Source organism: Akebia trifoliata, chromosome 5, assembly GCF_017979445.1.
Source record: "Akebia trifoliata isolate Shusen 1 chromosome 5, ASM1797944v1, whole genome shotgun sequence".
In the NCBI taxonomy this organism is placed as follows: Eukaryota; Viridiplantae; Streptophyta; class Magnoliopsida; order Ranunculales; family Lardizabalaceae; genus Akebia; species Akebia trifoliata.
In genome coordinates this window covers 8,627,988-8,640,806 of record NC_141379.1, presented here as the reverse complement: position 1 = coordinate 8,640,806, position 12,819 = coordinate 8,627,988, and the positions used below count along the sequence as shown (strand labels likewise).

General features: G+C 35.9%; 1 protein-coding gene across 3 annotated transcripts; it reads left to right on the top strand.

Moving 5' to 3' along the window:
- The first annotated feature begins 330 nt into the window (after positions 1–330).
- On the top strand, positions 331–11,430 carry LOC147401393 (Chaperone DnaJ-domain superfamily protein). Of its 3 annotated transcripts, none has more exons than XM_086442689.1 (5): positions 331–645; positions 6,638–8,236; positions 8,656–8,766; positions 8,948–9,097; positions 10,276–10,606. In XM_086442689.1, exons 2-5 carry the CDS (start codon positions 6,821–6,823, stop codon positions 10,288–10,290), a joined length of 1,692 nt encoding a protein of 563 aa, XP_086298815.1. In that variant the 5' UTR covers positions 331–645; positions 6,638–6,820; the 3' UTR covers positions 10,291–10,606. The 3 variants fall into 3 exon arrangements, with proteins under 3 accessions (XP_086298815.1, XP_086298814.1, XP_086298813.1); XM_086442688.1 differs by lacking the exon at positions 10,276–10,606 and adding an exon at positions 10,638–11,430 and having other exon boundaries at positions 332–645; XM_086442687.1 differs by lacking the exon at positions 10,276–10,606 and adding an exon at positions 10,642–11,430 and having other exon boundaries at positions 345–645.
- The last annotated feature ends 1,389 nt before the right edge of the window (positions 11,431–12,819 follow it).

Sequence of the window (12,819 nt, the reverse complement as noted above, 5' to 3'; positions counted from 1 at the left end):
GTCATTACATTTATATTTTCAAAAATCTTACTTTATTATTGAGATTTGAGGGTTGAAGGAGATATAATCTTGAGATTGAAGAGTAATTTACTCAAAAAAAAAAAAAAAAAAAACTTTATTTTCAAATTGTTAATCTAAGTAAACTATTTTTGACCTATTCAATATTATTTTCAATTCATTGTCTACAATGTAATATAAAAATCCATAATTTTTCTATCCAAAAATCCATCCTTCCACTTCTTTGAAGGTTGAAGAAAATAAAAATCTAAGTTGAAATTGAGGGTAAAACATAGGTTAGTCATGAAGACGACTGTCGTTGGAGAACGTAAAGATGATGTTGAGGGCATTTAGGTCATTTACGTGTGCAGCTGACGAGGGGCATCCCTAAATCACCCCCTTTTACCATTGGATTGGAGGCTTGGATTTGCTTCTCTCCATAGTCCAAACCGAAACTACATTCGTTACTTCCCAACTTACATGATACGTCATATGCGCAATACGCAACACGGCAGTTGCTCCGTACAGCCTTTTTCCTTCGATAACTTCTCTTTTATAGGTTCTGTAATTCTGTTATTTGTCTCGAGGGCTAGAGAATATCGAACGAATGAGAGAGAGAGAGAGAGAGAGAGCGAACTTCTCAAACTGGTAAGTTGTTTCGATCTCTATCTCTATAGATTTGCATATTTGATCACTATTTCGATTACGATTAATACAATTTGAATTCGCTTTCATTTGACCTAGAATTCTTAAGAATAGCTTCCATTTGTGTGAGAACAATTTGTTCTTGGGCAGTAAAAAAAATTGGTTTTAGGGATTTCGGATGAGGAGATATTAATAAAACATTGAAATTGCTTCTGTTTCCGCTTTTCTCAGTGTTGAGTTATTTATTTTGCTATGTGTTCTTTGAATTTCTTATTGGTTTTGATTCATTTTTGGTTTTTAGGTTATTTTCTTTCTGGGTTTTCTGATTTTTAACTTTTTTTTTTTTTGTTGTAAATTTTTTAGGTTTTAGATACTACAGTAAATTGTATTTTTTAGTTCATTTTAGTTTGGAGTATAAAAAGGTTGTATGAAGGTTTTGTTTGGGAAAAGGCAATAATACCAGAGTCTTGACAAACCCATTTAGTCTTGGGTTAAGTGTTATTTGGTGGTGTGTTAGTTGTGATAAATTGGCCCTTGGAACCTGATATGTTTTTTTGGGTACTATTTTTAGACATTCTGTTATATGTAATATGTGGCATTTGAGAAGTTATTCGTGTTCTTGTGAAATCTTGAATTTGAATTTGTATCAATGTAATAACTACACTGAAATTTGGGGGGTTTTACCGGTGTCGAACACATATTTTGGCTTCGTGATAGTGGTCCCCACAAGGCTAAAGTTTTCTGATAGTCTTGGGAAGCCCAAGTACAAAATTCATACTAATATCTTGCCACAAGGAGCTGGCACTGGCAAAGGGGTATACAAACCGGTATTCTGTTTTTTTTTTTTTTTGCTAGTTGACAAGTGTGATACTTCCCAACAATTTTGACTACGTCTCGTTTGACACTCGGATATAAAATCTATCATCAACAATGGGCAATAATCTTGTTTCGCCAAAAATATCAAGTCGCTCCACCTGCATAGAGTTCTCAAATGAAAAATCTTGTATGTACGTTGCTTTCATGGTCTACTTACATTCTACCATTGATTCATTTGAGTATTTAGTTACGTCATGTTCCCTATCCAGACTGTATAAAAAATTGAGAATTTAGATTTTAGATAGACTAATGCCACAGCTAAGACATTCAAGGAGATTAAGTCAAGGATGACCGAGGCTCTTGTCATTAGTTTTCCAGTAATGTATGTTATTTATTATTCTTGGTAATTCCAACTTAATCTTAGAAACCAAGATCTCAGTTAGTTCTTGGCCTTGCATCACCTTTTTTTTTTTTTTTTTAATTTGTTTAAATTAACTTTTGTGTTTAGCATAGCTATAATATATTATATTATACATTTGTAAAGATGTCTTGGCATTTGGACTTCTTGAAGAAATTGTGTCAAGATATCTCATATCCATGTAGAGTAGTGACACACACATTTGTCCTTAAGATATCATTGGTTTAAATAGAGTTGCATGAGAATGAGTTGGAGTGTCTGAATATGATACATTTTGGGTAAACCATACAAATATGATTCATAGCTTTGATGGTATACCTTAACCGGATTTTTGTAACTGCTAGTTCTTGCAACAAAGAGAATGAATACTTTCTGTAAGAGCCATGCTTTGTCTTTTTTCTTCTTCTTTTTATTTTTTTAGTTGTTACTTATTTTCTTCCATTCCTCTTTTACCTTCCAAAAGAATGTGTTATTTCTTGTCCTTTTAGAAAGTAGAAACATTAGCTAGGCAGTCAGTGTTGCCTCTTGAACAATGGCTTTACTATCATTGTATGTTTTATCTAGTGATAACTGAAAGTATACAAGGTTCAAAAAAAGTTGTATGTAGTTGAAGTAGTTTGCCTCAATGGGGATGAGGTGCAAGTCTCAATTTTTTTAAATGCTTCAAGTTCCTAAAAACCATAGTAAATTCCTTAAAAATGATTTTATTGTTGAAATAAATAAAGTAGCTATTTTTTTCATATGATTTACCTTCACAAGTGATTTCGTGCAACTACCCAATTTACATAAGCATTATTGCTTCCAATCCTCATTTGTGTTATGACTGTGGGAATTGTTGCTTCTTGTACATTTCCCACCATGCCTTTTTGTGCGTTATCATCAACAACCATAAATCTATCCCTATGTCCCTTGAATTCTTCTGATGAAGGGATTTATGATCTCTTAGAACCTGCATGTAGTGTAGTCAAGGCGAGCGCCTTAGTGTGCCTCAGGCGCACCTCAAGGCGGGGTGGACCGAAGGCGCCTTAATACATGTGAGGCGCACCAAGGCGCACGCCTTGACCACGACTCAGTCATGGCACACCAAGCGTGCGCCTCACTAAAAATGAATTAATTTATTTAATTAAGACACTAATTTCATATTTGATTGTATGCTTTTTACATACAAAGTAAAATTTACTTGGAGAGTTCAATTTATTACCATTAAAAATATTGAATTTTGCATTTGGTAATTTTTACTTAACCCAAGCCTTAGGACTTAGTTGACTTAAGCCCGATAAATGGATCAGGCTAGTCTAAGGTTGGGCCCACCATTTTAGGGCCTGGTTAGTGCTCAACCAAGCTTGACCAGAACCCACTCATTGATAACCATAGTCACCAAAGTCGCTGATTTTTTCAAAAAATCGTGTTTAAATCACGATTTTAAAGACTGATGATTAAATCACATCTTTTTCAAAAAATCTTGATTTAAACGCAATTTAATCCTGATTGTTTGAAAAAGTCACGATTTAAACACACAAAAAATGTGATTTTTTTTTTTGTGTTGAACAAGCTATTTTAAAAGGGTTTTTTCAAAAACCATTTATTCTTATAGTTTAAAATAAGATTTGATGATATAAATGATAACACCACTTAGTAGAAAAAATACATTGTCTTAACACTATTTCGATTTTTTCTCGATTTTTTCTTCTTCTTTCGATTTTTTCCCTTGTCGACTTATTCCTAAACCCCTGACTTGGTGACTATGGCAGTAACAACATATGTTGTTGAACCCAACTTCATTTGCTAACCACTAAGCCTTTACCTATCCAAGAAAAAAACACATGTTGTTGGCCTACTTTTACTTCTGTTTCTTCCCTTCTTTTAATTCTCCTTATTCCTCTCTACTTTCTTATTACTAGTGATTGTTTTTCTTCTTGAAGTGTTAAATAGTTTAACTTGGTTGTACAAGCTCACATTTATACATGTTATAATTGTATAATATCTAGAACCTACCTTTCACTATTTAATTTTTATAATTTTATTGTGCCTTACTTTACTTGGGCGTGCGTCTCACCTTACACCTTAGGCACTTGGAGGCCTTTGCGCCTTTCTCCCTTAATTACATTGCTTGTATGAAACTATACTTACCACTACTTGAAGCTTTTTATTAGCCACTATATATATATATATTGGCAAAAATGATTTTATTAGAAAGGAAAAAAAGAGAAGGGGAGGTTGAGATGACCATCCTAAAATACAAACAAGGGAAAAACACACTACACGAAGAACTAAGACTTCCAAGACAAGGAAGGTTGTCCCATAAAAAGATCACAAACCATGTCCCATTTTGCAAGGAAGTCTTCAAAAAAAAAAACCCTTGAATTCGACAAACAACTTGGACCAAAAAAACGTCTAAATCCTGAAGGAAAGCTCTTTCTCGTCAAAAGTCCGACTATTTTTCTCCTTCCATATTCCCCAAAAAATTGCAAACGGAAGCAAACTCCACAATATGCGATCTTGACAAAGGACTCCCCCATGCCGACCGAGACTGAGACAAGCAAAGACAGAAGAAGGAAAGCGACCCTCTAATCCAAACAAGGACAAAAAATGCTACCATAACTTATGAGCCACTTGACAATGGAAAAGAACATGATCAATTGATTATCCACTAGTCATACTTAAACATCATAAATTAGGAGATGGGAACCCCTTCCTTATTAATTGATCCAAGGTTGGAAGCCTCACAAACGTTACAAACCACACAAAGACTGAAATCTTGGACTACACCTTCCCTCTCCAAATGAAAGAATGAGGAAAGTTCTTGTACTAACTAACTAAAAACCCTGTGTGATAATAATTGACCTCATTGAAAAATGACCATCTTTTTAACCACCCCAAATCCTCTTGTCCTTAATCTCAACACACAAATGAGTTGCCTCAATGCTTGAAGTGAACCTCCCTATGATCTCTTGTTCCTAATCATTAAAGTTTGTTCTAAATCCAAAGTCCCAACACACTTTCCCCCTCTCCATATTCAAGAACGAAGAAATAACTTGACCTTTTTTACAAACATTTCAAAGAGTTTAGGATATTGATGCTTGAGAGGGCAGTCCCCACCCCACCAATCCTCCCAAAAGCAAATCTTATTACTCATATTAACCTTGAATTTCACCTGCTTCCGAAACATCGGAAGGCTCTTCAAAATTCTCTTCGAGACCCCAAAACCATAAAACCTTTAGCCTTCCCAGATTCCAACCTATGATTCTAAGTTCCAAACTTCTCTACAATAACTCTTCTTCAATGACAACCCTCGTCGGCTCCAAACCTCCAAAGCCACTTTCCTAAGAGGGCCAAGTTCATCAAATTAAACCTTCTAAAATCCAATTCACCACAATTCTTGGGGACGCACCTTTTTCAAACTCACTAGATGATGTTTTCTTTTCCCATCCTTGTCATGCCAAAAGAAATCCGGAAAAAATCCCATCCAGCCTAATTTTTACATCTATTGGTAAGGAAGAAATGGTAAGAAAATAATTAAGAATTGGATACTCTTGATTATTGGACCAAGTGAAACAACCACCACATAACAAAAGATCCTCCAACTCATTACGGTTAACAAATTCTTCAAAACTTCTCATCTTAGAAGTGAGCCTAGAACCTCAATTTTCATAAGAAAAGCGAATAACGTTGAAGTTGCCACCCAAATACCATGGCTTGCCCCAACGAGCAATGATGTCATTGAGCTCCTCCCAGATTGTAAAAGTTTCTTGTGCTAATGTCTCCTTTTCTCTCCCTTCAATACATCGTTTTATCTTTTGCTTAACATCTTCAGCACTTTAGAAAATGGTGTCATATTTTTTGGGAACTCACATGATAGTTCTCTCCTCTTCCTGTCAGGTAGGTCTCCTTGACCTCTTGCATGTGTCAGTCTATCAGACATGCCGACATGTGCATCTGCTCCGAAACACACATGACTACACCAATTCATCAACCCCTTTCACTCTCCACAATAGCTGTTTGATACTTGTACACTTTTTTTTTTTCTTCTTTTTGGATAATTATGTATATTATTTTATTGGGTGGATCTTTGGTGAGTAAAAATATTCTCATACTTTTTCGTATATTTTACTTCCTTATTAGTAGAAAAATGTGATTTAAATATAATTAAAATTATATTGTAATCGCTAAAATATTAGTTCTTAAATTGTTGGGCACTTTCCTGTGTTTGCCACATTTTATTGTACTGTGGGGTTCTCTTCACATGTGGAGACTGATGTGGCCAATCCAAAACAACTATAGACCATTCTTTGGTTGCTCTATAGATAGGGGCCCTGTCCATTTCATGCATATAACCATGTGTTGTGCATATAACCATGTATTGCGCATATCCCCTACGAATTGCATTCATTGATTTCGTAATTCTTAAATAAAAAGAGGTAATTGGGGAGTGCTACCGGGCTGAACTTTTATCACATGGGGGAGGGTTGAGGTGTTGAAAGCACGGGCCCCATATGGCAATCCCAAATGAAGGAAAGTCTTCAACATTATGCAAATACTTACCACAAGCAATTAGAAGATGATAAATTATGTCCTAATAAGGGAGTGTTGAAAATAGTTTTGGAATCCGCGTCTTGGTTAGGCAGATCTAATGTACTTTATCAAATCTTCTTTGTCCATTTTCTTTTGTATCAGCTGTAATTTTTCCATTCAGTTCATTTCTATTGTCTCTTTTCCCAGTGGCTTTGATGACCGTCCTCATTTTATATTTGTTCATTGCAGCATCTGAACTAGTTTACTTGCGAGGTATTTGGAGACTGTCGACAGCTAATACAAGTGGAGAAGATAAAATTCGCGAGCATATGTAAAAGATATGATACGCCAGGAGTTGGAATGCATGTCAGATGATTTAAAGATTGTGGTTGCTGGACATACTAACCATGAAACAGGATGTTGTTCTAGCTGATGATAGCTCACAATAATTTCCTCTTTTCCACATATTTCTTCTGCATGACTAGGCGAGAGGTAAAGAGGTTGTCAGTGGGTCAACCTCAAACAAGAACTCATTCTGGTAGGAGATTTCTAGAAAGGTGCAAGGAGAATAGTGAAACTGAAAATATGGTCTTCATTGATGTTGACAGTGGTAAGGTCCATTGTGTTATCACCGATGTTCCAGAGACTTCTCAGAATGGACTTCAGGGTTCCAAGGTATTGAGCAAACATGAAAAATTGCTTTCTAGTAGTGTTATTAGCATTGATGATGACAATGTTAGTGATGATGATAATCCTGAAAGTGGTGAAGAAGTTGGAGGTGATCAAGGTAGTGGTGCCATCCCAAGTAAGGCATATGCAGAAGAATCAGATAGTGATGAATGTCAATTCATTCAAGAAGGAGAATTCCCTTTGAAATTATCAAAATGCAAGAGGACATACTCTGGAAAAGCACGACCGAGAAATTGTTTTGGTTTATGTGAGAATAGTTCCTCTGAAAGTGATAGTTCTGATTGTGAGATTATGGAAGGGTCTTCCCAAACAATTCGTGAACAATGGGAAAGAGCTGCTTTTAGGAAAAGAATGCATGAAGATGATGATCAGAATGGTAAATCTGGTTTAGAGGATCATGCTAGTGCCTCTGGGTCTTCTACTGAGACTCCAAAAAATATTGGGGAAAACATGGCTCAACAACATGATGAAGAACCAATTTTCCCTGCTTCAAGAAATGCAAATGATGAAATAGAGAACCTATCTATTTGTTCAAGGAATGAATCACACTTCAAGCAGTACAACGTTAGTTTCCGGGGTGAGGAGGGTTCTATGTGCAACACCGAAAAGTCTTATGCAACACAGTTTAATAAGGACAAAGTTGTTCCTTGTTACAAAGATGAAGGGATTCATCAAGAACCCTCTTTTGGTAACATTCAGTCACTGAATGCTACAAAGCAGGGAAGAGGTAATTTTAAATGCAAGGAGAATCCGGTTTCTGGAGAACAGTTGTGCAACGGCCAGCTATGTAGTGAGAAACTGTTTAATAATGGAATGACTTGTTCTGTGGACAAAGATGAAATGGTTCTACACGAGACAGAATTCATTTATGAAAGACCCAGTTGTCAGGACAAAGAGAATAATGTTGAAAAGGGTGAACCACATGTTAATTACAAGAGAGCTTGTTTTAAGGATGAAGAGGATCCGACTCTTGAATCTGTGTGTGATATTAAACCACAGGATGAGATGAGTCCTGTGTTACATGCTCGAGATGGGGATGACATGTGTGATGTTCAGAATGATATAATTGGTGAAAGAGAAAAATTCAAGGAGACTGATGAGTACAAGCGTGCAGAAGCCGAAGAATGGGCATCCAGACAGCAACAGCTACAAATTCAGGTGTGGCATATATAAATTCCTTAACTTGATGCGTCCCAATTTTTTCTCTCTCCTATGCAACATCTTACCTGTTGTGACTACTTATTATCCTTGAATTGCATGAAAATTTTCTAAAATATTGCTCGTTGTATATTTCAGTTTTCCTTTGATCTTCTGAAATTCCATGGCTTTAAGTTTTTGTTAAATTTTGAACTAGTGTTGTAAAATTTTATATTTTAGTTCCCAGTTTTTTCTGTAAAGATTTAATTTATTTATTAAGAAGTAAAAGGTAAAGGATTCGGGTGATCGAGGTAATCAACCACCAGGTTACATTTTTGGTAGACAACAGATATATTGGTATGTTCAATCTAATTGAGAAATAATGATGATAATGCCATAAAGGCGATGACCCTTCGTAAATTCTGCCTGTATGTTTGCAGGCAGAAGAAGTACAGAGATTGCGGAAGAGAAAAAGAGCTGAAACTCGTTTAATAGACATGGAGAGAAGGCAGAAACAACGGTTGGAAGAAATACGAGAAACACAAAAGAAGGTGAATTCATACCCCCTTTCCAGTTTCCTTAATATAAACTGCCCTTTTCTCCATATTTTGAATTAGACCCCCCCCCCCCCCCCCTGCTTGACTGTCTTCATGATTGCTCTCTCTCTAACCTACATTTTTCAGTGTCTTATTAATAAATTATATTATTCATATGTGAGGATGCCAAATTCAGGATATGGAAATTATGAACCTGAAAGAGCAGCTTCGTGTTGAAGCAAAGAAGGAACTTGATGAAATGGAAGTGAAGTATACTGATATGGCTTCACTACTTCGTGGCTTGGGAATCCATGTAGAAGGTGGTCTCTATCCCATGTCACATGAGGTGAGTTGCTTGCATCCCATATTATTGCATGTAATTCATTGGTGTGTTCATTCACAACGTAGTTTACTGTTAGTATTTTCTACTACGATTACTTCAAAAATATGCCATTCCCAAACTTGAGTCCTGACCATACATTTCATTTAATGGAGGAACTGGATTCATTCGGCCAACCCCCGACCTTCGGGATAAGGCTTCAACGATGGTGATGATACATCAGAAAATGTGAATCACTTACAATCATACATGCTGCTCACCATTAGTAGTAGTATCATAAAACACATATAACATTGATTTTTTTTCTTATTTTTACTGATAGTTATGTAAAATTGATTTTTGGGCAAAGAGTTAAAAGCCTAAATCTTTGGTGCGTAGGCATCTGCTTTTGTACATGCACCTGGCTAATCCTTGTTTTAGGAGCTAAGAGTCTTGGGTAGGCAAAGCGCCTGCTCACCTAGGAAAACCAATGTCTGCACTTTTAAAGACTTCACATTCCAGTCAAGAGAACCCAATAGACAGTATTACAAGTCTCCTAATTCTATTGCAGATCAGTTAAGAGCAACTCCAATGCATTACCCTTCCCTTTACCCATCAGTCCCAACTGCCAATATGGGTAATGGAGTCCGAAAATTTCAACTCCAACACATGACCCATCCCTCACCATTTTTTGGGTCTAGACATTTTCGATACCAAAAAAAGGTACTTCCACTTGGTTACCCATCCTTTTTGGAGGGAAAAAATTCAGGCAGTTATGTTGAAAAAAAGTTAATTTCAGAAAATTTTAAATCTGAATTGAATTAAAAAATTATTAAACAATTTAAGGGTAGCACGGTTGGAGTGCATATCACATGGATACCCATAATTGCTACCCACAATACCTGAAAGACTTATTAGTGGGTAAGGGTAGAGGGTGCTGCGTTGGAGATGCTGCCGCACATAACATTTGACCTGGTGTAAGGGACCACATGTGGATTAACTTCAGTACTAGAAAAGGAATATAAATCAGTTATTTTGTTACTTTTATCTTTTATATTGCTATTCTATTGTTTTGGGTAATTTAATGTTTAGGTATAGTTGGAAAGTAATTTGTGTTGGTGCTCTACTGTTCTGAGCCTATCTTGCGTGCGTAACAGAGGTAGAGGAGTTGTTGAACTCTATAAAAGCTCTAAAATTTATTGTAGGAGCAGGGAGGGTAGGGGCAAAAATGAGGACTAAATATGAGTGGAGACAGGAGGACGAGGAAGATGGGGATTTTGTGATTTTAGAACAGGTTCAAGGGAAGGGCTTGTCAGTTCTTTTGGATGTTCCTTTAATCACCTTAATGTGATTTGGACACTCTATAGCAACGTGACAGTTGCATCTGTACCTGCTCGCCATAGATCAATGTTGTTTGTGAGAATTTTATTTTAACATATATTAAGTGGAGATGTAATCTGGTTTTGGTATTAAAATTATACGTTGGTTCCAATATTTTTCTATTCTATTTTTTTGTTATAGATTTTCTCTTCTATATTGGTTTCTTAACTGGATACTTGTGATCAAGGCAGGTCCATGCTGCTTATAAACAAGCATTGCTCAAATTCCATCCAGATCGAGCTTTGAGAACTGACATCCGCCAGCAAGTCGAAGCAGAGGAAAAATTTAAACTTATTTCCCGCTTGAAGGAAAAACTTCTACTGACATTATGATAGGAATATCGACAAGAACGGTTTTGAAGTTTCTTTGATTTAGTTAATTGATACATGTTGAAGACGTGGTTCAAAGCTTCGAGTTTTCTGGTGTCGAAGCCCTTGAGAAGTTGGACAACTCTTTCGTCCAGATGTCACCTAGATGCAAACGGGATACATCATGGACATGTGGCATTTACACTAGAAAAAGAATTGATTGGACTGTCAAGGTAACATAGCATGTCAGCTTCCCGACTTGTAGTGGAAAGCATCCTTGTATAGCAGAAGCTGTACCCAAGAAAAGAAATTTGATTTGATTTTTTTAAAATTTCATTTGGTTCTTCTTTAAGGGGTTCAACCAATACCCGACTGAAACATTAACTGGGTAATACCCATTTCAGACCAGACCCAAACCATGTGGTACTGGAACCATTTGAAGACAATAGGTTCCTCTTCTGGGTACTAATCCAAACTGGAACCAGGTTCAACTTGTATACTTAGTCTCAGAAACTTTTCCTTTCTTAATTTATGTATCTTAAGAGAACAATTGGGAACTTCATGTATAGACCAGAAGTAAAATTGATTATTCCTGGTTTGGGCTCAGTTTTTCAGTATAGGATATTATTGGAACAAGAACCATTATATATAACAGGTTATAGTTCTGGATTATTTGATAGTTGATGCTGCCCTGTCGACATTTAAGGATACGAGGATACCATGTTAGAAGACTAACAGAACAGACCTATATCTAAAAGCCCTTGATTTTTCTCTCAATAATCAGTCGATCATAAAGCACTTCAATCAATCATCTCTAAACTTGTAATGAACCTCTTTGTAAAAATACCTCGATTTTTCACCCAAAAATCCATCATTTTCTAGTTCCCTAAAAGGGTTGAAGGAGAGAATCTTCAGATTGAAGAAGAGGTTAAAAAATTATATTAATAGTTCTGTCATGGCAGAAGAGAAAGTGTAGTGTAATTTATAAGCTAAGTTTGGTTCCTAGCTTAAGTAGATTTAACTGGTGTTGCCTACTTCTATTAAGGCTTAGAAAACATGAATTTAGGGCAAAGCAACTTTGAGGTTGTGGGTTCAAGTCCAGCTTACCCATAAAATAAAATTAAAAAAAGAAGAAAATATGAAATTTCCACGTTTCAGGATACTTTGATGAAGAATAAGATACATGTAGACCCTTTCCTCCTAGGGACCCTTTTCGCTTGAGCTATGAGCACTGTATTATTTTAGAAGACATGGGTTTCAAAATTCTATTGGAAGTAGCTTCATGACAGACTGTCACAAGTAACATAGATGAAAAATCACTTTGATCATCAGAGGGAATCATCATCATCATCCTTGAATCCGTATTCTTAAGTTTTGTGATCGGCTAAATGAGTCCCGTTCATTCCATTCTATCTAGAGCCATATCTTTTGTTATTAAAAGTATATTGATATCTGCTTTTACTCTCTCTCTCTCTCTCTTTATATATATATATATATATATATATATATATATATCCATGTTCTTTAGGATGTTTCACTCATTCTTTACAACCTTCAACTCGAATATTTCTTCTTAACTGGACTGTAATCTGCCTTTGTTGAACATGCCCCCCCATCCCACACCCAAAAAAGGAAAAACTTCAGTTTAATAATTTAAGAACATATATAAATTATAGATTTGGAACAAAATTATGATAATTATGAACCAACCCATATTAATTTTAGTTGAAATAAGGAAATAAAAATGGAAAAAATGATTCTGTGAGGGAAAAAAAAACTACTAGAATTAAATGAAGGAACAATATCCATCCTCTTGATAGAACAAGAATTTGGGTATCTTCCCATCCATCAACTTTAGTCTCAGTTACTCCTTTTACTTTGTGATTTTTGGGTATCAGATGGGGCTCTGAAGAGGTTTGGAGAGAGAAAAGTATTCGCAGTGTGAAACAGAAGCAAAGCAGACAATTTATTCTGTAAAGGGTTTCAGCACTCAATATCATCGTTTACAACTCTTAACTCTTTTGAGAGGAAAGCTAACAAGAAATCAAAGAGCGTAACAAC

Bases quoted from the DNA above. Each gene is read 5' to 3' on its own strand.
- LOC147401393 (XM_086442687.1), top strand. From the start codon at position 6,821: ATGATAGCTCACAATAATTTCCTCTTTTCCACATATTTCTTCTGCATG. The intron at 8,237-8,655 runs GTGTGGCATATA...GTATGTTTGCAG, and splicing joins AGCAACAGCTACAAATTCAG to GCAGAAGAAGTACAGAGATT. The intron at 8,767-8,947 runs GTGAATTCATAC...TGCCAAATTCAG, and splicing joins TACGAGAAACACAAAAGAAG to GATATGGAAATTATGAACCT.